The following is a 27,986-nucleotide window of genomic DNA, read 5'->3' as shown; positions in this document are numbered from 1 at the left end:
ACAAATCGAGGCAGCCCTTCTCCAGGAAACCTCGATGCGAGACCTCTGCTGGCTCCCCAAACCCCATAGACCCCCATGATCAAGCTTAACGAAAGTATTAACACTACTCTTGCCATTTGGGACTCCCTTATCCAGCATCCCAATACCCTTTCTACTCCGATCTCACCCATGACCCCAATATTAGGTAATACACTCTTTTTTCGACGACACCAATTTAAATTTGAGACTGAAACCACGAGCCACAAAAATCTGCCTATATTCCTACTTACAGACTCTTCCTTGGTTAAGGATAGAATCACTCTAAGAGACTCTCTAGGCTCTCCATTTCACAGCTGGTTTTCCTATCTCCAAATCCGACAGGCTATCCTTGACTGTCCTCAAAGAAATGACTGCCTTCGTATATTTAAACCCTTCGAAAAAACTATGCCTTAACCTGGACATACATAAATCCCACTTATCCATTACACACAAACTTCTTAGGACCCCATCTGCAACTAGGCTACCCTCCTTTGCCAATAAATGGGAGACAGAGTTTCAGCTCAGACTTCCAAAAGAGGATTGGTCACGATGTTTCCAAATGACACATTCCGCCTCAATATCCTTGGTACTGACTGAACTCAATTATAAAATCATCTCCCGATGGTATCTTACCCCCCAGAGACTGTTTGAAATATTCCCAGGGGCCAATCAGTTCGGTTGGCGACAGTGTGGGGAGGTTGGCACTTTAGCCCAGATTTGGTGGTCATGTGATAAACTGTCGAATTTTTGGGCCCAAATAGAACAATGTATTAACACTACCATGAGTACTTAATTTACTCTCACTGACCCAATGATTTTATTAAACTTAGTCCCAGATATACAATGCGTCTATCGCAAAAAATTACTACAGTTGATGCTCACATGTGCCAAACGACTCATACCTAGGTTGTGGAAGCAACAACAACCCCCCACTTTCCAACAATGGGAAACGGAGCTAACTTATCTACTATCCCTTGAGAAGAGACACTAATGTTTCATAGGGAAACAGGATTTCATACTTGACGTCATTTTTCTTTGGGAACAAAGAACACCATAATGGGTAGCAGAGGTTTCTGTTGTACCACATCACTGACCATTTACATCCGCACATAAGTCAGTATACTATTTCCTAATCAAGTCGGACATACACAGTACGAGGGAAAATCTTCTCTTTTCTCTGCTTCTCCCTTCTGTTCTCTTCTTCTCCCCCTCTGTTCTTTTTTTCTCTCTTTTTCTTCCCTTAAAACAGGTCCCTTATCACTATCTTTACTTCCTTCATTAACTCAAATGCTGAATTACTCTCAGGTTTATACAGAATATCTAGTATGTTAATACTTACCATATTTTGCACCGTATAATAACTGTCTGTTTGAGTTATGTATATTTTCTGAAAAGTATTAATAAAAAACTATTTGAAACAAATACACTTACACTGAGGTACACTATCTTTACTTCCTTCATTAACTCAAATGCTGAATTACTCTCAGGTTTATACAGAATATCTAGTATGTTAATACTTACCATATTTTGCACCGTATAATAACTGTCTGTTTGAGTTATGTATATTTTCTGAATATGATTAATAAAAAACTATTTGTAACAAATATACTTACACTGAGGTACCTACGTGCCCCCTCCGATTTTCTTAACAAGGAGGATGACACCGGTCTTACAGATGCTTCCAGCCTCTTCCTCCGCTCAGACAGACTGAAGCGGAATCGGAAGGACACGTGACCACAATAAGAAGCTGTGCAACAATTATTACACGGGCTTCAAGGGAAGACAAAGCTAGGTAAACTGAATAAACACGCTTGTTTAACACAACATACCCCCTGAAGATATAATTAAAGAATTTATCCTAAACGCTTCAGCCACCAATGAGGGTTAACCCATTCCTGACCACGGAAGCGTTTAACCCCTAAGTCTCCCCAGTCACATACAATAAAGTGCCTGCTCACTGCCAAACCAATCCTCCATTAAAGGGACACTGAACCCAAATTTTTTCTTTCGTGATTTAGATAGAGCATGCAATTTTAAGCAACTTTCTAATTTACTCCTATTATCAATTTTTCTTTGTTCTTTTGCTGTCTTATTTGAAAAAGAAGGCATCTAAGATTTTTTTTCTTGGTTCAGGACTCTGGACAGCACTTTTTGATTGGTGGATGAATTTATCCACCAATCAGCAAGGACAACCCAGGTTGTTCACCAAAAATGGGCCGGCATCTAAACTTACATTCTTGCATTTCAAATAAAGATACCAAGAGAATAAAGCAAATTTGATAATAGGAGTAAATTAGAAAGGTGCTTAAAATTTTGTGCTCTATCTGAATCATAAAATAAAACATTTGGGTTCAGTATCCCTTTAAGGATTTATGTGTACCATAAAAACAAATGCAGGTCCAAGAATTTTTTCCTTAACCCCTTCAGTGCCAGCCTCCTAGCCCCAGAAGACAAAATGGAACTTACCTGTGCTTCCAGCTGTCCGGCAGGAGGACAGCTCACACGGTATGTAAGGATGCCACTCCTTACAGAGACCTGTGGAAAGACGAAAGAACAGAGTACGCCTACTCTGGCTTTCTAAACTAGGGAAGCAACCTGTTAGGAAAATGCAGTGAGGCCCACCTCACAAGTTCCTAACTGCTTTAAAGCCACCACTGCCCTACTGAAGAGACTAACGTGGAGTACAGCTATACCCAAAAAAACTTGCTTGTAGCAAAAGAAATCCAATTTTCTTCAGACACCAGAACTTCACCTCCTCCATTGACAGAGACAAAGATAATGACTGGGGATTGTGAGTGACACTTAACAGCTTTGCTGTGGTGCTCTTTGCCTCCTCCTGCTGGCCAGGAGTGATATTCCCAACAGTAATTGATAACGTTGTGTTCTCACCATATCCTATTTACTTGCATTATCATATTATGCACAGTCTCTTTATATGCACACTTTTAGAGGCACCAGCTACTACTGAGCATGTGCAATAGTTCACCACTAAATGCAGTAGAGACCACTAAATGCAGTAGAATTGAATGGAATTGAATAACTGGCAAATACACAATAAAAAGACTATGAAATAACACTTACTTTGAATTTGAAATGAGCAGTAAAATATTTTCTGGCAAAGTTAATCCAATTTTCCCTCCCTCTGTACCATGTGACAGTCATCAGCCAATCAAAAAATGTATATATGTATAGGCTCTGCACTTTTGCACAAGCTCAGTAGGAGCTGGAGCATCGAAATGTGCATATAAAAAGAATGTACACATTTTGATAATCGAAGAATACTGGAAACTTGTTTTAAATTGCATGATTTATTCTGAATCATGAACCTTTAAATTTGTCAGAAAAAAAAACCTACTGTTCATTTGAAATACTGAGTGCTATTACACAGTCCTTTTTGTCAATTATGCAGTTCTGTATTTAATGGTCATTTAAGCTAGGTAACGGAGGAGTGAAGAAAACTAATGAAGCATTGGGACAACGTGGTATGGAATTAAAATGTCTATATTTATTTTGCCCTGCTTAATGTAACCACTTTAATAGTTTTCTTTAAATGGTGTAAATACTGTATTAAAATAATAAAACTATAATAAACAGCATTTCTCTCGGTACCTTGTTTCCGTTGTTATACATAGCCAACATGCAGAGCTGATGGAAAGCATGACCACACTTCTTAAGCTTGCCCACTGCAGTAGGTTTGATCTTCTTGCTTTCTGAGGAATCGGTATATCCTGACGCTGCAGTCAACGTTTCCATGCAGATAATACAGTCCTTTTTTAAAAAAAAACAAACAATAAATAAAATGTTCACAACCGCTATCTGCGTAAATTTGTTATAAAGAACTTATCAGTAAGACTGTGCTGGTGAGGACACACTGTACTGTTATTAACCATGCAACAAATTCAATACAAGCACATTTATAGATTCACAAGCGCACATGTTTGCAGTAGTCTTTAGGTCACAAAGCTCAAGTGGACAAAATAAAATAAATGTTACAGTTAAAACACCTGCTTCAGTCAAAGTAATGCCAATAAAACTCACTTCTTCAGGGGGCTTGTCCAAGTTCTCAAGGTAGCTCTTCACAACTTGTTCAGGATCAGTAGTTGCTGCTAAAGAAACATATTGTAGGATTTAACTATATAATCAGGTCTATAAGAATGCAATACAGTATTGGCTAAAAATTATAGTGTGTAGACACTTTCTTTATCCTAAATACAGAGAAATGCATAAATACACAAGCAATTATTCTGAATGATTTTAGCAATGACAACATTTAATTTCTTGTTTTAGACATTAATTACAGATGCAAAGGGAGGATATCAGACAACCTATCTAGAAAGCAATTTATTTTTAAAATCAAAATGAGCATTATGCTAATACAAATACATTTACCTTGTGTTAACCACACTAATTGAGGTGGATGCTGCAAGACCCATTAAAATTGACATAAAGAACTTCATTTGGTATGTTCCTGTAATCATTCTAAAGTAATTCAAATTCAGCGTGTGCTCCTTTAGGCTCAGCAGGAAGAGCTTTACAGCTTCTAATTGGCTGTAGCACTCTGCTTCATGAAGAGGGGAACTGTCTGCTGTGGTAGGAGGACTGTACATATAAGTGAGGTTGAGTTTATTATAACAAATTAGCAATACATTTTCTTGCAGGAAATTAAAGGTAAGTATATTAAATGCATGATGTATTTAGTTTTCAAAGGACTGGTTTTGCACCACTTTATATAAAAGTAAACTATGAGCCTCTTCATTTAGTTCTGTTAATGTCTAGATTTCTCTGTATAATAAACTAAAGCCAGGAGTGTGCAAAATCATAATACTATACAAATAGATGGAAAATATAGCATTTCACTCACACATAAAACAATTCAACACAGTGAGGGGAAAAATATCAGGCACTGTCACTAAAAGCCACTTGCCTAGCTTTAAATACAGCCTTAAAATTAATTAAGGTGGCTTCAGGATATTCATTACATATCTTATCTTTTTGTATTTCAAAAATGTATGAACTAAATATTACTAAATCACAAAGTCACTTTCAAGCAGTCCAGTCTTGCTATATACGCAAGTTAAAATACAAGGGAGCAGTGCGCAAGTGCACGAAACATGTCTGCATAGGAGCCTGGTCTCCATTTCCTTCTACGGATACATTGTATCTTTTTCTTTGTATTTTCGCTTGCAACATGATTGCAATCATGGTTTTTAAAAGGACACAATAACATTTGATTGTTATCGTATATCAAGACTGGACTGCTTGAAAGTGCCTTTGTGATTTGTATTTGTTGTTCCTTGATGATGTCTTTTAGGTGGCGCTATCGTAGGCACTCTCATTCAGCAGGTGACATTTCCCCACTCTCCAAAGTGCCAGAGGCAGGTCACACAGGGAAAGGTTTGAGCGCACTGCTGGAAAATTGTTTGCGCAATAAATATTACAAAATGTTTGTACTAATTTCTATACATGTGAACTCTCAGAAATGTAGTCCTCTTTAAATGGTTATGAAACCCAAACATTTACTTTAATGATTCAAACAGAGCAAAATATAATTTATGCTTACCTGATAAATTCATTTCTCCTGTAGTGTAGTCAGTCCACGGGTCATCCATTACTTATGGGATTATAACTCCTCCCTAACAGGAAGTGCAAGAGGATCACCCAAGCAGAGCTGCTATATAGCTCCTCCCCTCTACGTCATATCCAGTCATTCGACCGAAACCATACGAGAAAGGAGAAACTATAGGGTGCAGTGGTGACTGGAGTTTAATTAAAATTTAGACCTGCCGTAAAAACAGGGCGGGCCGTGGACTGACTACACTACAGGAGAAATGAATTTATCAGGTAAGCATAAATTATATTTTCTCCTGTTAAGTGTAGTCAGTCCACGGGTCATCCATTACTTATGGGATACCAATACCAAAGCTAAAAGTGCACGGATGACGGGAGGGACAGGCAGGATCTTTATACGGAAGGAACCACTGCCTGTAGAACCTTTCTCCCAAAAACAGCCTCCGAAGAAGCAAAAGTGTCAAATTTGTAAAATTTTGAAAAAGTGTGAAGTGAAGACCAAGTTGCAGCCTTGCAAATCTGGTCAACAGAGGCCTCATTCTTAAAGGCCCAAGTGGAAGCCACAGCTCTAGTAGAATGAGCTGTAATCCTTTCAGGAGGCTGCTGTCCAGCAGTCTCATAGGCTAAACGTATTATGCTACGAAGCCAAAAAGAGAGAGAGGTAGCCGAAGCTTTTTGACCTCTGCTCTGTCCAGAATAAACGACAAACAGGGAAGAAGTTTGCCGAAAATCTTTAGATGCCTGCAAATAAAATTTCAGGGCACGGACGACGTCCAGATTGTGCAAAAGTCGTTCCTTCTTTGAAGAAGGGTTAGGGCACAATGATGGAACAACAATCTCTTGATTGATATTCTTGTTAGTGACTACCTTAGGTAAGAACCCAGGTTTAGTACGCAGAACTACCTTGTCTGAATGAAAAATCAGATAAGGAGAATCACAATGTAAGGCCGATAACTCAGAGACTCTTCGAGCCGAGGAAATAGCCATTAAAAACAGAACTTTCCAAGATAACAGCTTGATATCGATGGAATGAAGGGGTTCAAACGGAACACCTTGCAGAACGTTAAGAACTAAGTTTAAGCTCCACGGCGGAGCAACAGTCTTAAACACAGGCTTAATCCTAGCCAAAGCCTGAACGTCTGGAACTTCTGCCAGACGTTTGTGTAAAAGGATAGACAGAGCTGAAATCTGTCCCTTTAACGAACTAGTAGATAAACCCTTTTCTAAACCCTCTTGTAGAAAAGACAATATCCTAGGAATCCTAACCTTACTCCATGAGCATCTATCAGCACCGCTCCCGGGTCCCTGGACCTGGATCCGTAACAAGGAAGCTTGGCGTTCTGGCGAGACGCCATGAGATCCAGATCTGGTTTGCCCCAATGATGAAGCAGTTGGGCAAACACCTCCGGATGAAAGGTCTGGCGACTTAGAAAATCCGCCTCCCAGTTCTCCACGCCTGGGATGTGGATCGCTGACAGGTGGCAAGAGTGAGACTCTGCCCAGCGAATTATCTTTGAGACTTCCATCATCGCTAGGGAACTCCTTGTTCCTCCTTGATGGTTGATGTAAGCCACAGTCGTGATGTTGTCCGACTGAAACCTGATAAACCTCAGAGTTGCTAACTGAGGCCAAGCCAGAAGAGCATTGAAAATTGCTCTTAATTCCAGAATGTTTATTGGAAGGAGTCTCTCCTCCTGAGTCCATGATCCCTGAGCCTTCAGGGAATTCCAGACTGCGCCCCAACCTAGAAGGCTGGCGTCTGTTGTTACAATCGTCCAATCTGGCCTGCGGAAGGGCATCCCCTTGGACAGATGTGGCCGAGAAAGCCACCATAGAAGAGAATCTCTGGTCTCTTGATCCAGATTTAGCAGAGGGGACAAATCTGAGTAATCCCCATTCCACTGACTTAGCATGCACAATTGCAGCGGTCTGAGATGCAGGCGCGCAAATGGTACTATGTCCATTGCCGCTACCATTAAGCCGATTACCTCCATGCACTGAGCCACTGACGGGTGTTTAATGGAATGAAGGACACGGCAAGCATTTAGAAGTTTTGATAACCTGTCCTCCGTCAGGTAAATTTTCATTTCTACAGAATCTATAAGAGTCCCTAGAAAGGGAACTCTTGTGAGTGGCAATAGAGAACTCTTTTCTATGTTCACCTTCCACCCATGCGACCTTAGAAATGCCAGAACTAACTCTGTATGAGACTTGGCAGTTTGGAAACTTGACGCTTGTATCAGAATGTCGTCTAGGTACGGAGCTACGGCTATGCCTCGCGGTCTTAGTACCGCCAGAAGAGAGCCCAGAACCTTTGTAAAGATTCTTGGAGCCGTAGCTAACCCGAAGGGAAGAGCTACAAACTGGTAATGCCTGTTTAGGAAGGCAAATCTTAGATACCGGTAATGATCCATGTGAATCGGTATGTGAAGGTAGGCATCCTTTAAATCCACTGTGTTCATGTACTGACCCTCTTGGATCATGGGTAAGATGGTTCGAATAGTTTCCATTTTGAACGATGGAACTCTTAGGAATTTGTTTAGGATCTTTAAGTCCAAGATTGGTCTGAAGGTTCCCTCTTTTTTGGGAACCACAAACAGATTTGAATAGAATCCTTGCCCGTGTTCCGACCGCGGAACTGGGTGGATCACTCCCATTAGTAAGAGGTCTTGTACACAGCGTAGAAACGCCTCTTTCTTTATCTGGTTTGCTGATAACCTTGAAAGATGAAATCTCCCTTGTGGAGGAGAAGCTTTGAAGTCCAGAAGATATCCCTGAGATATGATTTCCAACGCCCAGGGATCCTGGACATCTCTTGCCCAAGCCTGGGCAAAGAGAGAAAGTCTGCCCCCCACTATATCCGTTTCCGGATCGGGGGCCCTCACTTCATGCTGTCTTAGGGGCAGCAGCAGGTTTTCTGGCCTGCTTGCCCTTGTTCCAGGACTGGTTAGGTTTCCAGCCCTGTCTGTAGCGAGCAACAGTTCCTTCCCGTCTTGGAGCGGAGGAAGTTGATGCTGCTCCTGCCTTGAAATTACGAAAGGCACGAAAATTAGACTGTTTAGCCTTTGGTTTGGCCCTGTCTTGAGGCAGGGCATGGCCCTTACCTCCAGTAATGTCAGCGATAATTTCTTTCAAGCCGGGCCCGAATAATGTCTGCCCTTTGAAAGGAATATTAAGCAATTTAGATTTAGAAGTCACATCAGCTGACCAGGATTTAAGCCACAGAGCTCTGCGCGCTTGAATGGCGAATCCGGAGTTCTTAGCCGTAAGTTTGGTTAAGTGTACTACGGCATCAGAAATAAATGAATTAGCTAGCTTAAGGGCTTTAAGCTTGTTCATAATCTCATCCAATGGAGCTGTACTAAGGGTCTCTTCCAGAGACTCAAACCAGAATGCCGCCGCAGCAGTGACAGGCGCGATGCATGCAAGGGGTTGTAATATAAAACCTTGCTGAACAAACATTTTCTTAAGGTAACCCTCTAACTTTTTATCCATTGGATCTGAAAAAGCACAGCTATCCTCCATCGGGATAGTGGTGCGCTTAGCCAGAGTAGAAACTGCTCTCTCCACCTTAGGGACCGTCTGCCATAGGTCCCGTGTGGTGGCGTCTATTGGAAACATTTTTCTAAATATAGGAGGGGTGAAAAGGGCACACCGGATCTATCCCACTCCTTGTTAACAATTTCTGTAAGCCTTTTAGGTATAGGAAAAACGTCAGTACACGCCGGTACCGCAAAATATTTATCCAGCCTACATAATTTCTCTGGAATTGCAACCGTGTTACAATCATTCAGAGCCGCTAATACCTGCCCTAGCTTAAATTTAAAATTTGAAATCTCTGAATCCAGTTTACTTGGATCAGATCCGTCACCCACAGAATGAAGCTCTCCGTCCTCATGTTCTGCAAATTGTGACGCAGTATCAGACATGGCTCTACTATTATCAGCGCACTCTGTTCTTACCCCAGAGTGATCGCGTTTACCTCTTAATTCTGGCAATTTAGATAGTACTTCAGTCATAACATTAGCCATGTCTTGCAAAGTGATTTGTATGGGCCGCCCTGATGTACTTGGCGCCACAATATCACGCACCTCCTGAGCGGGAGGCGAAGGTACTGACACGTGAGGAGAGTTAGTCGGCATAACTTCCCCCTCGTTGTCTGGTGATATTTTTTTAATATATAAAGTTTGACTTTTATTCAAAGTGTGCACAAATTTCTATTGGGCTCCACATTGGCCTTTAAACATAGTGAACAAACAGATTCATCTGTGTCAGACATGTTTAAACAGACTAGCAATAACACTAGCAAGCTTGGAAAAAAACTTTTAAATAAATTTACAAGCTATATAAAAAACGTTTCTGCGCCTTTAAGAAACATAAAAATGTGACACAGTTTTATTAACAATGAACCAAATATGTTAAAACAACCAAATTTTAACAGAAAATGTATAAAGTTAGCAGAGGATTGCACCCACCAGCAAAAGGATGATTAACCCCTTAATACCCAAAACGGATAACAATTGAAATAATAAACGTTTTTATCACAGTCAAACACACTGTCACAGGTCTGCTGTGACTGATTACCTCCCTCAAAACTAGTTTTGGAGACCCCTGGGCTCTGTAGAGACGTCCTGGATCATGGAGGAAGAAATAGGAAGACTGTGACTAAATTTTTTCTGCGCAATAAAGCGCTAAAATAGGCCCCTCCCACTCATATTACAACAGTGGGGAAGCTCAGTAAACTGTTTTTATGCAGAAAAAAACGACAGCCATGTGGTAAAAATCATGCCCATAAAGTTTTATCACCAAGTACCTCAGAAAAAACGATTAACATGCCAGTAAAACGTTTTAAAATTGAAAATTATGAAGTGTTAATAAGCCTGCTGCTAGTCGCTTTCACTGCAGTGCAGGCTCAAATATTACTTTAATATTGACAGTATTTTCTTAGTGAAATTCCATTCCCCAGAAATACCTCAGAGTATACATACATACATATCAGCCTGATACCAGTCGCTACTACTGCATTTAAGGCTGCACTTACATTACATCGGTATTAGCAGTATTTTCTCAGTCAATTCCATTCCTTAAAAAATAATTTACTGCACATACCTCCTTGCAGGTGGGCCCTGCATGCTATCCCCTGTTCTGAAGTTACCTCACTCCTCAGAATGGCCGAGAACAGCAAGTGGATCTTAGTTACGACCGCTAAGATCATAGAAAACTCAGGCAGATTCTTCTTCTAATGCTGCCTGAGAACAAACAAACAACTTTTGATTGAAGAAATAAAAACTAAGTTTAACACACCACAGTCCTCTCACACGTCCTATCTTTAGTTAGGTGCAAGAGAATGACTGGATATGACGTAGAGGGGAGGAGCTATATAGCAGCTCTGCTTGGGTGATCCTCTTGCACTTCCTGTTAGGGAGGAGTTATAATCCCATAAGTAATGGATGACCCGTGGACTGACTACACTTAACAGGAGAAATAATTTTAAACAACTTTCCAATTTACTTTTATTATGAAATTGTGTTCATTCTCTTGGTATCCTTTGTTAAAGGGGCATCTAAGCATTACTGGGAGCAAGCTGAACGCAACAGTGAGCCAATGACAAAAAGAATATATGTGTAGCAACCTATCAGCAGTTAGTTCACATTGTTGCTCTTGAGCCTAACTAGGTATGATTTTCAAAAAAGGATACCAAAGAACAGCAATTAGATAACACATAAATTGGATTTTTTTTTCCAAAAAATAGATGCTCTTTCATTGTCTACTTAAAATGAAGGCTCTTAACATTAAGGTAAAGGTAAAATATTAGAAGCTATTTTATACCAAATAGCGCATACCACTAATTCTTTCCTTACCATTACCAACAAAATAACATGATAAACACCATAAGACTTACTGAGAAACCAATTTCATCACCCTTAAAGTGGGGATGCAACATTCAACTAGAACCCCTCCCAAAATAATTTAGAACACCTCCCCTTCCTCTACCTATCACTTTCACTTAGCCAACAGCACATATATGGAGAGTGTAAACTGAAATATCACCGCTTCACATATCCGCTTCACAGATTATAGGAGCCAAGAAAAAAACATAATTTATGTAAGAACTTACCTGATAAATTCATTTCTTTCATATTAACAAGAGTCCATGAGCTAGTGACGTATGGGATATACATTCCTACCAGGAGGGGCAAAGTTTCCCAAACCTTAAAATGCCTATAAATACACCCCTCACCACACCCACAAATCAGTTTAACGAATAGCCAAGAAGTGGGGTGATAAGAAAAAAAGTGCGAAGCATATAAAATAAGGAATTGGAATAATTGTGCTTTATACAAAAAAATCATAACCACCACAAAAAAGGGTGGGCCTCATGGACTCTTGTTAATATGAAAGAAATGAATTTATCAGGTAAGTTCTTACATAAATTATGTTTTCTTTCATGTAATTAACAAGAGTCCATGAGCTAGTGACGTATGGGATAATGACTACCCAAGATGTGGATCTTTCCACACAAGAGTCACTAGAGAGGGAGGGATAAAATAAAGACAGCCAATTCCTGCTGAAAATAATCCACACCCAAAATAAAGTTTAACGAAAAACATAAGCAGAAGATTCAAACTGAAACCGCTGCCTGAAGAACTTTTCTACCAAAAACTGCTTCAGAAGAAGAAAATACATCAAAATGGTAGAATTTAGTAAAAGTATGCAAAGAGGACCAAGTTGCTGCTTTGCAGATCTGGTCAACCGAAGCTTCATTCCTAAACGCCCAGGAAGTAGATACTGACCTAGTAGAATGAGCTGTAATTCTCTGAGGCGGAATTTTACCCGACTCAACATAGGCAAGATGAATTAAAGATTTTAACCAAGATGCCAAAGAAATGGCAGAAGCTTTCTGGCCTTTCCTAGAACCGGAAAAGATAACAAATAGACTAGAAGTCTTACGGAAAGATTTCGTAGCTTCAACATAATATTTCAAAGCTCTAACAACATCCAAAGAATGCAACGATTTCTCCTTAGAATTCTTAGGATTAGGACATAATGAAGGAACCACAATTTCTCTACTAATGTTGTTGGAATTCACAACTTTAGGTAAAAATTCAAAAGAAGTTCGCAACACCGCCTTATCCTGATGAAAAATCAGAAAAGGAGACTCACAAGAAAGAGCAGATAATTCAGAAACTCTTCTAGCAGAAGAGATGGCCAAAAGGAACAAAACTTTCCAAGAAAGTAATTTAATGTCCAATGAATGCATAGGTTCAAACGGAGGAGCTTGAAGAGCTCCCAGAACCAAATTCAAACTCCAAGGAGGAGAAATTGACTTAATGACAGGTTTTATACGAACCAAAGCTTGTACAAAACAATGAATATCAGGAAGAATAGCAATCTTTCTGTGAAAAAGAACAGAAAGAGCGGAGATTTGTCCTTTCAAAGAACTTGCGGACAAACCCTTATCTAAACCATCCTGAAGAAACTGTAAAATTCTCGGTATTCTAAAAGAATGCCAAGAAAAATGATGAGAAAGACACCAAGAAATATAAGTCTTCCAGACTCTATAATATATCTCTCGAGATACAGATTTACGAGCCTGTAACATAGTATTAATCACGGAGTCAGAGAAACCTCTTTGACCAAGAATCAAGCGTTCAATCTCCATACCTTTAAATTTAAGGATTTCAGATCCGGATGGAAAAAAGGACCTTGCGACAGAAGGTCTGGTCTTAACGGAAGAGTCCATGGTTGGCAAGATGCCATCCGGACAAGATCCGCATACCAAAACCTGTGAGGCCATGCCGGAGCTATTAGCAGAACAAACGAGCATTCCCTCAGAATCTTGGAGATTACTCTTGGAAGAAGAACTAGAGGCGGAAAGATATAGGCAGGATGATACTTCCAAGGAAGTGATAATGCATCCACTGCCTCCGCCTGAGGATCCCGGGATCTGGACAGATACCTGGGAAGTTTCTTGTTTAGATGAGAGGCCATCAGATCTATCTCTGGGAGCCCCCACATTTGAACAATCTGAAGAAATACCTCTGGGTGAAGAGACCATTCGCCCGGATGCAACGTTTGGCGACTGAGATAATCCGCTTCCCAATTGTCTACACCTGGGATATGAACCGCAGAGATTAGACAGGAGCTGGATTCCGCCCAAACCAAAATTCGAGATACTTCTTTCATAGCCAGAGGACTGTGAGTCCCTCCTTGATGATTGATGTATGCCACAGTTGTGACATTGTCTGTCTGAAAACAAATGAACGATTCTCTCTTCAGAAGAGGCCAAAACTGAAGAGCTCTGAAAATTGCACGGAGTTCCAAAATATTGATCGGTAATCTCACCTCCTGAGATTCCCAAACTCCTTGTGCCGTCAGAGATCCCCACACAGCTCCCCAACCTGTGAGACTTGCATCTGTTGAAATTACAGTCCAGGTCGGAAGAACAAAAGAAGCCCCCTGAATTAAACGATGGTGATCTGTCCACCACGTTAGAGAGTGTCGAACAATCGGTTTTAAAGATATTAATTGATATATCTTCGTGTAATCCCTGCACCATTGGTTCAGCATACAGAGCTGAAGAGGTCGCATGTGAAAACGAGCAAAGGGGATCGCGTCCGATGCAGCAGTCATAAGACCTAGAATTTCCATGCATAAGGCTACTGAAGGGAATGATTGAGACTGAAGGTTTCGACAAGCTGTAATCAATTTTAGACGTCTCTTGTCTGTTAAAGACAGAGTCATGGACACTGAATCTATCTGGAAACCCAGAAAGGTTACCCTTGTTTGAGGAATCAAAGAACTTTTTGGTAAATTGATCCTCCAACCATGATCTTGAAGAAACAACACAAGTCGATTCGTATGAGACTCTGCTAAATGTAAAGACTGAGCAAGTACCAAGATATCGTCCAAATAAGGAAATACCACAATACCCTGTTCTCTGATTACAGACAGAAGGGCACCGAGAATCTTTGTGAAAATTCTTGGAGCTGTAGCAAGGCCAAACGGTAGAGCCACAAATTGGTAATGCTTGTCTAGAAAAGAGAATCTCAGGAACTGATAATGATCTGGATGAATCGGAATATGCAGATATGCATCCTGTAAATCTATTGTGGACATATAATTCCCTTACTGAACAAAAGGCAATATAGTCCTTACAGTTACCATCTTGAACGTTGGTATCCTTACATAACGATTCAATAATTTTAGATCCAGAACTGGTCTGAAGGAATTCTCCTTCTTTGGTACAATGAAGAGATTTGAATAAAACCCCATCCCCTGTTCCGGAACTGGAACTGGCATAATTACTCCAGCCAACTCTAGATCTGAAACACAATTCAGAAATGCTTGAGCTTTCACTGGATTTACTGGGACACGGGAAAGAAAAAATCTCTTTGCAGGAGGTCTCATCTTGAAACCAATTCTGTACCCTTCTGAAACAATGTTCTGAATCCAAAGATTGTGAACAGAATTGATCCAAATTTCTTTGAAAAAACGTAACCTGCCCCCTACCAGCTGAACTGGAATGAGGGCCGTACCTTCATGTGAACTTAGAAGCAGGCTTTGCCTTTCTAGCAGGCTTGGATTTATTCCAAACTGGAGATGGTTTCCAAACTGAAACTGCTCCTGAGGACGAAGGATCAGGCTTTTGTTCTTTGTTGAAACGAAAGGAACGAAAACGATTGTTAGCCCTGTTTTTACCTTTAGATTTTTTATCCTGTGGTAAAAAAGTTCCTTTCCCACCAGTAACAGTTGAAATAATAGAATCCAACTGAGAACCAAATAATTTGTTTCCCTGGAAAGAAATGGAAAGTAGAGTTGATTTAGAAGCCATATCAGCATTCCAAGTCTTAAGCCATAAAGCTCTTCTGGCTAAGATAGCCAGAGACATAAACCTAACATCAACTCTAATAATATCAAAAATGGCATCACAGATAAAATTATTAGCATGCTGGAGAAGAATAATAATATCATGAGAATCACGATTTGTTACTTGTTGCGCTAGAGTTTCCAACCAAAAAGTTGAAGCTGCAGCAACATCAGCCAATGATATAGCAGGTCTAAGAAGATTACCTGAACACAGATAAGCTTTTCTTAGAAAAGATTCAATTTTTCTATCTAAAGGATCCTTAAACGAGGTACCATCTGACGTAGGAATGGTAGTACGTTTAGCAAGGGTAGAAATAGCCCCATCAACTTTAGGGATTTTGTCCCAAAATTCTAACCTGTCAGGCGGAACAGGATATAATTGCTTAAAACGTTTAGAAGGAGTAAATGAATTACCCAATTTATCCCAGTCTTTGGAAATTACTGCAGAAATAGCATTAGGAACAGGAAAAACGTCTGGAATAACCGCAGGAGCTTTAAAAACCTTATCCAAACGTATAGAATTAGTATCAAGAGGACTAGAATCCTCTATTTCTAAAGCAATTAGTACTTCTTTAAGTAAAGAGCGAATAAATTCCATCTTAAATAAATATGAAGATTTATCAGCATCAATCTCTGAGATAGAATCCTCTGAACCAGAAGAGTCCAAAGAATCAGAATGATGGTGTTCATTTAAAAATTCATCTGTAGAGAGAGAAGATTTAAAAGACTTTTTACGTTTACTAGAAGGAGAAATAACAGACAAAGCCTTCTTTATGGATTCAGAAACAAAATCTCTTATGTTATCAGGAACATTCTGCACCTTAGATGTTGAGGGAACTGCAACAGGCAATGGTACATTACTAAAGGAAATATTATCTGCTTTAACAAGTTTGTCATGACAATTATTACAAACAACAGCTGGAGGAATAGCTACCAAAAGTTTACAGCAGATACACTTAGCTTTGGTAGATCCAGCAGGCAGTGATTTTCCTGTAGTATCTTCTGGCTCAGATGCAACGTGAGACATCTTGCAATATGTAAGAGAAAAAACAACATATAAAGCAAAATAGATCAAATTCCTTATAAGACAGTTTCAGGAATGGGAAAGAATGCCAAATATCAAGCTTCTAGCAACCAGAAGCAAATGAAAAATGAGACTGAAATAATGTGGAGACAAAAGCGACGCCCATATTTTTTAGCGCCAAATAAGACGCCCACATTATTTGGCGCCTAAATGCTTTTGGCGCCAAAAATGACGCCACATCCGGAACGCCGACATTTTTGGCGCAAAATAACGTCAAAAAATGACGCAACTTCCGGCGACACGTATGACGCCGGAAACGGAAAAGAATTTTTGCGCCAAAAAAGTCCGCGCCAAGAATGACGCAATAAAATGAAGCATTTTCAGCCCCCGCGAGCCTAACAGCCCACAGGGAAAAAAGTCAAATTTTTGAGGTAAGAAAAATATGATAATTCAATGCATAATCCCAAATATGAAACTGACTGTCTGAAAATAAGGAAAGTTGAACATTCTGAGTCAAGGCAAATAAATGTTTGAATACATATATTTAGAACTTTATAAATAAAGTGCCCAACCATAGCTTAGAGTGTCACAGAAAATAAGACTTACTTACCCCAGGACACTCATCTACATGTTTGTAGAAAGCCAAACCAGTACTGAAACGAGAATCAGTAGAGGTAATGGTAAATATAAGAGTATATCGTCGATCTGAAAAGGGAGGTAAGAGATGAATCTCTACGACCGATAACAGAGAACCTTATGAAATAGACCCCGTAGAAGGAGATCACTGCATTCAATAGGCAATACTCTCTTCACATCCCTCTGACATTCACTGCACGCTGAGAGGAAAACCGGGCTCCAACTTGCTGCGGAGCGCATATCAACGTAGAATCTAGCACAAACTTACTTCACCACCTCCCTTGGAGGCAAAGTTTGTAAAACTGATTTGTGGGTGTGGTGAGGGGTGTATTTATAGGCATTTTAAGGTTTGGGAAACTTTGCCCCTCCTGGTAGGAATGTATATCCCATACGTCACTAGCTCATGGACTCTTGTTAATTACATGAAAGAAAAGTATTTGGACTTGTATTTATACATAATCATAAGGAAATTGATTTAACCATAACTATAAATATCTTTTTTTTGTTTTTTTTAAATAAAATAATACGTGATGACAACCAAATAAGCAGGAACAACAGTCACCATATCATTCCAAGGATTAGGACATAATGAAGGAAGAAGCATAAGCAGAGACCTGTCTGATAGTATGAGAAAGTGATTGGCTAGACTGACCTGCCAACCAAGCTCTGTAGAAATTGAACCAACAAGGGGGTATGGTATGCTGCTTGCTTGCAGATGTGAGATTTAAAATAAGACAGCTATAGAGACTCAATTAATCTTTAGTAGTTAGTGAAAATGTTTAATATATTTGCCAGTCCAAAAAACCAAACTCAGAAGCAAATAATGGAGCTGTTCCACCACTGCAAATCTAAAGAACCAGACATTATTTGGAGAATTGGAAACATGATGATAAGGATATTTTAGATATATAATCATCTGTGTGCAGAGCAAAAATGAGAGAAGGCAAGGTCATCATGTTTAAATGAGAAAACCTATTTGGTTGTCTTAGGTCAAGAGGAAGAACAGGATCTATCATCAAAAAAATAGCAAAACAGCCTCAACCTGCTTCTAAGAGGAAAGGAATACAAAGGCTTGTGGGCCTGTTTTGGTTGGTTTACACTTTCAGAGTTTTTCAAACATTTAACCCATATGAAAGGAAAACAACATTCAATGACTAACCCCCCCCCCCCCACACACACACACACACACACCCAAGACCTATTCTTCCATTTCAGAGAAATAAAAGTACTATTACTCACCAGTAATATTCCTGTTTATGATCTCGAATTTTAGAATGAAAATACCTACCTAAAAGTAATGCCCAATCAGAAATGTTAAGAGGCATTAAGTCACACAATGCAAGTATCCCTCCAAACTGCCAACTCTACCTCTGGTTATTGCTCTGAGAAGACCTACTAGTGCAGGGCCCCTATAGCTTTGAACAATAAAAGCCAATGACATAAAAAAAAAATAGATAACTAATGCTGGACAGACTAGTTTGCTATGACTTCATTTGCAGCAGCTGAATGGACACACAAATATTTAGAGGAATCAAGTCATATACTGCCAATCCTAACTAGTAATAGCTGGTCTGTAGAAAAAAAAACGAGACTTGAAAAGCTTTTCTGTTTGTCAGAGTAGATTTACTTATCCATAAGAGTTCTAATGGAAGGCAATTATCTGAATAAGCCACATAGTGCTTTCAAGTTTGTATAGTGTAACTAGAAACAGTGGGGACCCCTGAGAGGAGTGCCCTGTTCTATCTATGCCTAGGGGTCTCCTCACTGTATGTTCTTGCATGTTGTGAAACCCACATAAGAAAACATCAACAGGCCATAGAGAACCTTAATGGGACACTAAACCCAAAATTTTTATGTCATAATTCAGATAGAGCAGGCAATGTTAAGCAACTTTCTAATTTACTCCTATTATCAAATGTTCTTCATTCTAAAAAGCAGGAATAAAAGTTTAAGAGTCGGCCCATTTTTGGTTCAGCACCTGAGTAGCACTTCCTGATTGGTGGCTAAATGTAGCAAACCAATCAGCAAGCACTACCCAGGTGATGAACCAAAAATGGTCCAGCTAATAACCTTACATTGCTGCTTTTTAAAAGATAGCAAGAGAAAGAAGAAAAAATGATAATAGGAGTAAATTAGAAAGTTATCTAGGTAAAACAGATACAAATTTTATTTAAGCACATTACCATATGTACTTACCAGAAACAAGAAGTAAAAAAGCCTTAAAACAAATATAGTTTGTGTGCGGCTCCGTCCAGCTTTCCTGGCAATCAGCTGTACGCCCGCCCCCTATGACCTACCCAGTTATGCTGTTGTAGAAAGTGCAGCAATTCTGTAGAATCCTCTTTTCACACTTCAGCTAGAGAAAGGCTGGTTCAGTTCTGGGAGGGGGAGACAGGTGTGCAGAGACAGGAGCGCTTGATTGAAGGCAGACACAGTCTTGATCAATTTGAGTATGCTCTCATGCTGTATTCACAGCTTATATTTTTCACGAATTATATTTGTTTAAGACGTTTTTACTTCTTGCTTCTAGTAAGTAGATATAGTAATGTGCTTAAATAAAATGATATCTGTTTTACCTTGAATCGAGGATGCGCTTCTCTGTTCTTATGTTCCTCATTTTGGCTAAGTACTCCTTAAGTATTTGGAGATTAAGGGCGCTGCACCTGCGATTCCAAAAGGGAGAGCTATCAAAGCTTAAAGAAGCTGTGACATCACATGTATGTGAATTACCCATACTCCTGGAGACACGTATGCAGTACCAGTACTGACAAATGAACTCTCAATAATACTTGGACTATCTTTTCTGGTTTGTATGTTAATAACTCAAGACTAATAATATCTATGCATATTAACTTTTTTATGTAGTGATACACATTTCTTAATTACTGCAATCACTGTCTATTATTGCACTTTTTCCCGTGTGCACCTCTGTATTTTTGGTGTTAAATTAGAAAGTTGTTTAAAAACATAATTTATGTAAGAACTTACCTGATAAATTCATTTCTTTCATATTGGCAAGAGTCCAGGAGCTAGTGACGTATGGGATATACAACCCTACCAGGAGGGGCAACGTTTCCCAAACTTCAAAATGCCTATAAATACACCCTCACCACACCCACAATTCAGTTTAATGAATAGCCAAGTAGTGGGGTGATATAATAAGGAGTAAAAAAGCATACAAAAAGAGGAACTGTAAATAAAATTGTGCTTTTTATACAAAAATCATAACCACCATAAAAAAGGGTGGGCCTCATGGACTCTTGCCAATATGAAAGAAATTAATTTATCAGGTAAGTTCTTACATAAATTATGTTTTCTTTCATGAAATTGGCAAGAGGTCCATGAGCTAGTGACGTATGGGATATAAATACCCAAGATGTGGAAGACCACAGAAGAGTCACTAGAGAGGAAGGGATAAAATAAAAACAGCTATTTCCACTGAAAAAAATAAATCCACAAAAAAATAAGTCTTTCTTATAAATTTCACAAAAAATTCAAGAAAAAAAATTAAATCATAAGCAGAAGAATCAAACAGCTGCCTGAAGAACTTTTCTACCAAAGACTGCTTCAGAAGAAGCAAATACATCAAAATGGTAAAATTTAGTAAATGTATGCAAAGAAGACTAAGTTGATGCTTTGCAAATCTGATCAAACAAAGCTTCATTCTTAAAAACCCAAGAAGTGGCGACTGATCTAGTAGAATGAGCTGCAATTCTCTGAGGCGGAGACTGTCCTGCCTCTAAATAAGCCCTGTGAATCATAAGCATTAACCAAGATGCCAAAGAAATGGCAGAGGCTTTCTGACCTTTCCTAGGACCAGAAAAAACAACAAATAGACTAGAAGTCTTCCTGAAATCTTTAGTAGCTTCCACATAATATTTCAAAGCTTTTACAACATCCAAAGAATGTAACGATCTTTCAAGAGTATTCTTGGGATTAGGACACAAGGAAGGAACAACAATTTCCCTACTAATGTTGTTAGAATTCACAACTTTAGGTAAAAATTTAAATAAAGTCCGCAAAACAGCCTTATCCTGATGGAAAATCAGAAAAGGAGACTAACAAGAGAGAGCAGACAATTAAGAAACTCTTCTAGCAGAAGAGATAGCCAAAAGGAACAACACTTTCCAAGAAAGTATTTTAATATCCAAAGAATGCATAGGCTCAAAAGGTGGAGCCTGCAAAGCCTTCAAAACCAAATTAAAGGGACATAATACTCATATGCTAAATCACTTGAAACTGATGCAGTATAACTGTAAAAAGCTGACAGGAAAATATCACCTGATCATCTCTATATAAAAAAGGAAGATATTTTACCTCACAATCTCCTCAGCTCAGCAGAGTAAGTTCTTTGTAAAAAGTTACTCAGCTGCTCCCAGCTGCAGGTAAAAATAAAAAAAGAAGAAATGAACAGCAGCCAATCAGCATCAGCAGTGCTGAGGTCATGAACTCTTACTGTGATCTCATGAGATTTGACTTAACTCTCATGAGATTTCATAGTAAGCTTCCTTTACCTGATTGGTGAAATAATATGAGAGTTCACGAGGATCATCCCCTAAGCTGTCCCAGGACAGACACACTAAAATGCTGCTTAGAAATCCTTTACAATGGGAGGTGGCTACTGAGGAACTTTTGAGGTAAAATATCTTTCTTTTTTACATAGAGATGTTCAGGAGATATTTTCTAGTCAGCTTTTTACAGCTATGCTGCATTACTTTCAAGTATTTAAACACTTGGGTATTATGGCCCTTTAAGACTCCAAGGAGGAGAAATTGATTTAACAACAGGCTTGATAAGAATCAAAGCCTGAACAAAACAGTGAATATCAGGAAGTTTAGCAATCTTTCTATGAAATAAAACAGAAAGAGCAGAGATTTGTCCCTTCAAGGTACTTGCAGACAAACCTTTATCCAAACCATCCTGAAGAAACTGTAAAATTCTAGGAATCCTAAAAGAATGCCAAGAGAATTTATGAGAAAACACCATGAAATATAGGTTTTCCAAACCCGATAATAAATCTTCCTTGAAACAGACTTACAAGCCTGTAACATAGTATTAATCACCGAGTCAGAGAAACCTCTACAACTAAGTACTAAGCGTTCAATTTCCATTCCGTTCAATTTCAAATTAAGCGATTTGAGATCCTGATGGAAAAATGGCCCTTGAGACAGAAGGTCTGGCCTTAAAGGAAGTGGCCAAGGCTGGCAACTGGACATCCGGACAAGATCCACATACCAAAATCTGTGAGGCCATGCTGTTGCTATCAGAAACACATGCAATTGTTCCAATATGATCTTGGAGATCACCCTCGGAAGAAGAACTAGAGGCGGATAAAATTTAGGCAGGTTGGTAAAACCAAGGAACTGCTAACGCATCCATCTCCGCCTGAGAATCCCTGGACCTGGAAAGGTACCTGGGAAGCTTCTTGTTTAGATGGGAAGCCATCAGATCTATTTCTGGGAGACCCCACATATGTACAATCTGACAAAATACATCTGGATGGAGAGACCACTCCCCTGGATGTAAAGACTGATGACTGAGATAATTTGCTTCCTAATCGTCTACACCTGGGATATGTATCGCAGAAATTAGACAGGAGTTGGATTCCTCCCAAGAAAGTATCCAAGAAACTTCTTTCATCGCTAAAGGACTGTGAGTCCCCCCCCTTGATGATTGACATTTGCCACAGTTGTGATATTGTCTGTCTGAAAATGAATGAATAATTCTCTCTTTAATAGCGGCCAAGCCTGAAGAGCCCTGAATATAGCACGGAGTTCTAAAACATTGATTGGAATCCTCAAAAGGTGAGGTTACCAAACTCCATGTGCTGTCAGACACTCCCAGACAGCTCCCCAACCTGTGAGACTTACATCTGTTGAAATCACAGTTCAGGCAGGACAAACAAAAGAGGCCCCTTGAATAAACCAATGATGGAGTAACCACCAGGACAGAGAGAGTTGAATGTTGGGATTTAAGTATATGAACTGCGATATCCGAGTATAATCCCTGCACCATTGATTCAGCATGCAAAGCTGCAAAGGTTTCATATGAAAATGAGCAAAGGGGATCGCGTCCAATGCTGCAGTCATGAGACCTAAAACTTCCATGCACATAGCCACTGAAGGGAATGATCGAGACTGAAGGTTTCGACATGCAGAAACCAATTTCATTTGTCTATTGTCTGTTAAAGACAAAGTCATGGACACTGAATCTATCTGGAAACCTAAAAAGGTGACCCTTGTCTAAGGAATCAAGGAACTCTTTGGTAAATTGATCCTCCAACCATGTCTTTGAAGAAACAGCACAAGTTGATTCGTGTGAGATTCTGCTAAATGAAAAGATTGAGCCAATACCAAGATATCGTCCAAATAAGGAAACACTGCAATACCTTGCTCTCTGATTACAGATAGAAGGGCACCAAGAACCTTCAAAAAAGATTCTTGGAGGTGTTGCTAGGCCAAATGGAAGAGCAACAAACTGGTAATGCTTGTCTAGAAAAGAGAATTTCAGAAACCTATAGTGGTCTGGATGAATCGGAATATGAAGATACGCAGTCTGTAAGTCTATTGAGGACATGTAATGACCTTGTTGAACAAAAGGCAGAATAGTCCTTATATTCACCATCTTGAAAGTTGGGACTCTTACAAAATGAATTAAAAAATTCAGATCCAGAACTGGTCTGAAATAATTTTCCTTCTTCAGGACAATGAAAAGATTTGAATAAAAACCTAGTCCCTGTTCCAGAATTTCAGAAAAGCCTGAGCTTTCACAGGATTTGTTGGGACGTGAGAGAGAAAAAAATCTTCTCACAGGAGGTCTTATTCTGAAACCTATTCGATACCCCTGGGAGACAATATTCTGAATCCAATGATTCTGAATGGAACCTGCCCAAATGTCTGTAAATAATTTCAATCTGCCCCCCACCAGCAGAACTGGATCGAGGGCCGCACCTTCATGCAGTCTTGTGGGCTGGCTTTGGTTTCTTGTAAGGCTTGGATTTATTCCAACTCAAGGATGGCTTCCAATTGGAGCCAGTCTTTAGGGGAAGGAGTGATTTTCTGTTCTCTATACTGACTAAAGGAACGAAAACGATTAGAAGCTTTAGACTTTTTATCTTGAGGCAAAAAAACTCCCTTAAACCCCGGTAATAGTGAAAATAATTAAATCCAACTGGGAACCAAACAAATTATTACCCTGGAATGAAAGAGATAGTAACCTAGATTTAGATACCATGTCAGCATTCCATGATTTGAGCCATACAGCTCTTCTTGCTAAAATAAATAGCCAGACATAGATTTAACATTAATCTTGATGATATCAAAAATAGCATCACAGATAAAATTATTAGCATGTTGAAGCAAACAAACAATGCTATGCAAATCAGAGTCTTTTTCCCGTTGTGCTAAGCTATCCAACCAAAAAGTTGATGCAGCCGCAATATCAGCCATAGGAATGGCAGGTCTGAGCATATAGCCAGAATGCAAATAAGCTTTCCTTAGATAAGATTCAATCTTCCTATCTAAAGGATCCTTAAAAGAGGTACTATCTTCCATAGGAATAGTAGTACGTTTAGCAAGAGTAGAAATAGCCCCATCAACCTTAGGGACTTTTCCCCAAAACTCTAATTTCGCCACTGGCAAAGGATACAACTTTTTAAACCTTGAAGAAGGAACAAAAGAAGTACCAGGCTTAGAACATTCCTTAGCAATCACATCAGAAATAACATCAGGAACAGGAAAAACTTCAGGAGTAGTCACAGGAGGTTTATAAACAGAATTTAAACGTTTACTGGATTTATTATCAAGAGGATCAGACTCTTCAATATCCAAAGTTATTAACACTTCTTTTAACAAAGAACAAATATACTCAATCTAAAAACGATAAGATGATTTATCAGTGTCAATATCTGAAGTAGAGATCCTCATCAGAGGAGGATATATCAGTATGTTGCAGTCATTACAAATTTCATCAGTATTATGAGACGTTTTAAAAGACCTTTTACATTTATTTGAAGGCGGTATAGCAGCCATAGCCTTCTGTATCGCATCAGCAATATCAGTTTTCATATCAACAGGGATATCATGTACTTTAGATGTTGAAGGAACAACAGATACTGTACTAGCACTAATAGAAACATTTTCTGCATTCAAAAGCTTATCATGCTACATACTACAGCTGGAAATATGATCTCCACTAGCTTACAACAGATACACTTAGCTTTGGTAGAACTAAGTTCAGGCAGCATGGTTCCTACAGCAGCTTCTGAGACAGGATCAAATTGAGACATCTTGTAAAATGTAAAAAAAGAAAAATAACATTGAACAGAAATATCTTATTTCCACATATAGCAGTTTCAGGAATGGGAAAAAATGCAAATGCTAAAATTGGCAAAAAAAAGCAAATAGCATAGCCCTCTGAGCAAAAAAAAAAGGCAAGGAGCATATAGGAAGTGAGGTAAAATAAAACTAAATTTGTTGACGCCAAGTATGACGCACAACTCAAAAGGAAGTTGAGAAACACCTGGAAATGACGCAACTCGCGTCATAAGAAACACAATTTTGCGCCAAACAACCTAGCTTCAACTAAGACGCAGAAAATAAACTTGCGTCATGACAGACGCACATTTATGCCCAAAAAATTCTCGCGCCAAGAATGACACAATAAATAACAGCATTTTGCGCCCTTGCGAGCCTAATTTGCCGGCAAGTTTTCCAAGAAAAAAAAAAAAGTCAATTGAAAAAAAGAATATACCCCAGGTAAGACAAGCTTCCTAAACATGATTCCCATAACAAAACTGCTGGACTGCAAAGGGAAATACACATAGACCTGACTCATGGCAAATATAAGTAAAATACATATATTTAAAACTTTATAGAATACATAAAGCGCCAAACCATAGCTGAGAGTGTCTTAAAATAATGATACATACTTACTGAAAGACACCCATCCACATATAGCAAATAGCCTAGCCAGTACTGAAAGCTATCAGCAGAGGTAATAGTATATAAGAGTATATCGTCGATCTGAAAAGATTTCCAGCAAGGAAAACCATAAAATCAAACAGGCGATACTCTATTCACATCCCTCTGACAAACACTGTACTCTGAGAGGAATTGGGCTTCAGAATGCTTAGAAGCGCTTATCACAGAAGAAATCATAAAAATCAAGCACAAACTTACTTCACCACCTCCATAGGAGGCAAAGTTTGTCAAACTGAATTGTGGGTGTGGTGAGGGGTGTATTTATAGGCATTTTGAGGTTTGGGAAACTTTGCCCCTCCTAGTAGGATTGTATATCCTATACATCACTAGCTCATGGACTCTTGCCAATTACATGAAAGAAATTGCATGCTCTATCTGAATCATGAAAGAATTTTTTGGGGTTTATTATCCCTATAACAGAGATCGGGAGGTGGCTTGACCCTTGCTGTACTGAGAGGGGCCAAAGTTCTTTCTTCATTGGCACAAAATAAATTCTTCAACCTCAACAGAGCAGCATCCTGCAATACCTTGATGCATATAAGTTAAACAGAACTGGATATTTAACCTCAAAATTTCCTAAGTAACCACATCCCAGTGTAATGGGACTTTAAGCAGCCAATCAAGATGCTAGTCCCTGGACTTGCATGGGAGCGTGAGGCACAGTCATGTTATTTCCCTACTCAGTTTAAGGAAGTTTACTGTGAAATCTCAGGAGATCACATTAAAGCAAAGCATGACCTCAGCACTGGTGATGCTGATTGGATATTATTTTTTTCTCAATCTGCAGCTGGACATTAGCTGAAGAATAACTGTCAACTGAGCACTTAATATTGTGAGCTGAAGAAATTTTGAGGTAAAAAAAATCTTCCTTTGTCAGGTATTTTCTTTTCTACGTTTTACATTTCTACTGCATCACTTTCAAGTGATTTAGCATATGGGTATTATGTCCCTTTAAGGAAAAATTCTCATTATATTGATGAATCAGTAGTCATCAGACAGGCACCAGCAAAGCATTACCAAACAGAATAATTATGTTTGAAAGGACAATGTGCACACTTACACTTATAATAACAAATTTTATGCTTACCTGATAAATTATTTTCTTTCCTGGCATGGAGAGTCCACAAATCCATTCTAATTACTAGTGGGAATTCATCTCCTGGCCACCAAGAGGAGGCAAAGAACACCCAGCAGAGCTGTTAAGTATCACTCCTACTTCCCATAAGCCCCCAGTCATTCAGCCGAAGGAATAGGGAAAGAGAAGATGACACAAGTATATAGAGGTTTATAAAAAAAAAAAGCCATCTTAACTCAAATTAAGGGGGGGGGGGGTCATGGACTCTCCATGCCAGGAAAGAAAATAATTTATCTGGTAAGCATAAATTATTATTTTTTCCAATGGCATGGAGAGTCCACAAATCCATTCTAATTACTAGTGGGAACCAATATCCAAGCTATAGGACACAGAATGGAAGGGCGGGAGAACAAGACAGGCGGAACTAAACAGAAGGCACCACCACTTGAAGAACTTTCCTCCCAAAAGAAGCCCCAGCTGAGGCAAAAGTATCAAATTTGTAGAATTTGGAAAAGGTATGCAACGATGACTAAGTGTGGCTGCCTTGCAGATTTGCTCCACAGAAGCTTAATTTTTGAAGGCCCAGGAAGAAGAGACAGCCCTAGTGGAATGAGCCATAATTCTCTCAGGAGGCTGTTGTCCAGCTGTCTCATAAGCAAACCCTATACTGTAACCCCAGAGGCAGAATTTGTTTTCACTTTCTGCGATGAGATTTTGTTTTAGTGAAAAAGTTTCTGCAGGTCATTTTAAAATGAAATGGAATTTTAACATTAGGAATTTAAACTAAAGCACCAACTCAATTGCAATGTGTTGA

General features: G+C 39.2%; 1 protein-coding gene across 1 annotated transcript in view; it reads right to left on the bottom strand.

Annotated features, from left to right (window-relative positions):
* Positions 1-3,424: 3,424 nt before the first annotated feature.
* LOC128643356 (probable E3 ubiquitin-protein ligase DTX2) overlaps positions 3,425-27,986 on the bottom strand; it is a 49,180-nt gene continuing 24,618 nt past the window's right edge. Inside the window, exons 2-3 of the mRNA XM_053696286.1 lie at positions 4,057-4,124; positions 3,425-3,786 (exon numbers count right to left, since the gene is read on the bottom strand). Coding sequence (XP_053552261.1) covers positions 3,586-3,786; positions 4,057-4,124 — 269 coding nt within the window. The 3' untranslated portion in view covers positions 3,425-3,585. The remainder of the gene's footprint in view (positions 3,787-4,056; positions 4,125-27,986) is intronic.

The sequence above is a fragment of the Bombina bombina genome, unplaced genomic scaffold, assembly GCF_027579735.1.
Source record: "Bombina bombina isolate aBomBom1 unplaced genomic scaffold, aBomBom1.pri scaffold_1131, whole genome shotgun sequence".
NCBI lineage: Eukaryota > Metazoa > Chordata > Amphibia > Anura > Bombinatoridae > Bombina > Bombina bombina.
This window is presented reverse-complemented; position numbering and strand designations above follow the sequence as displayed.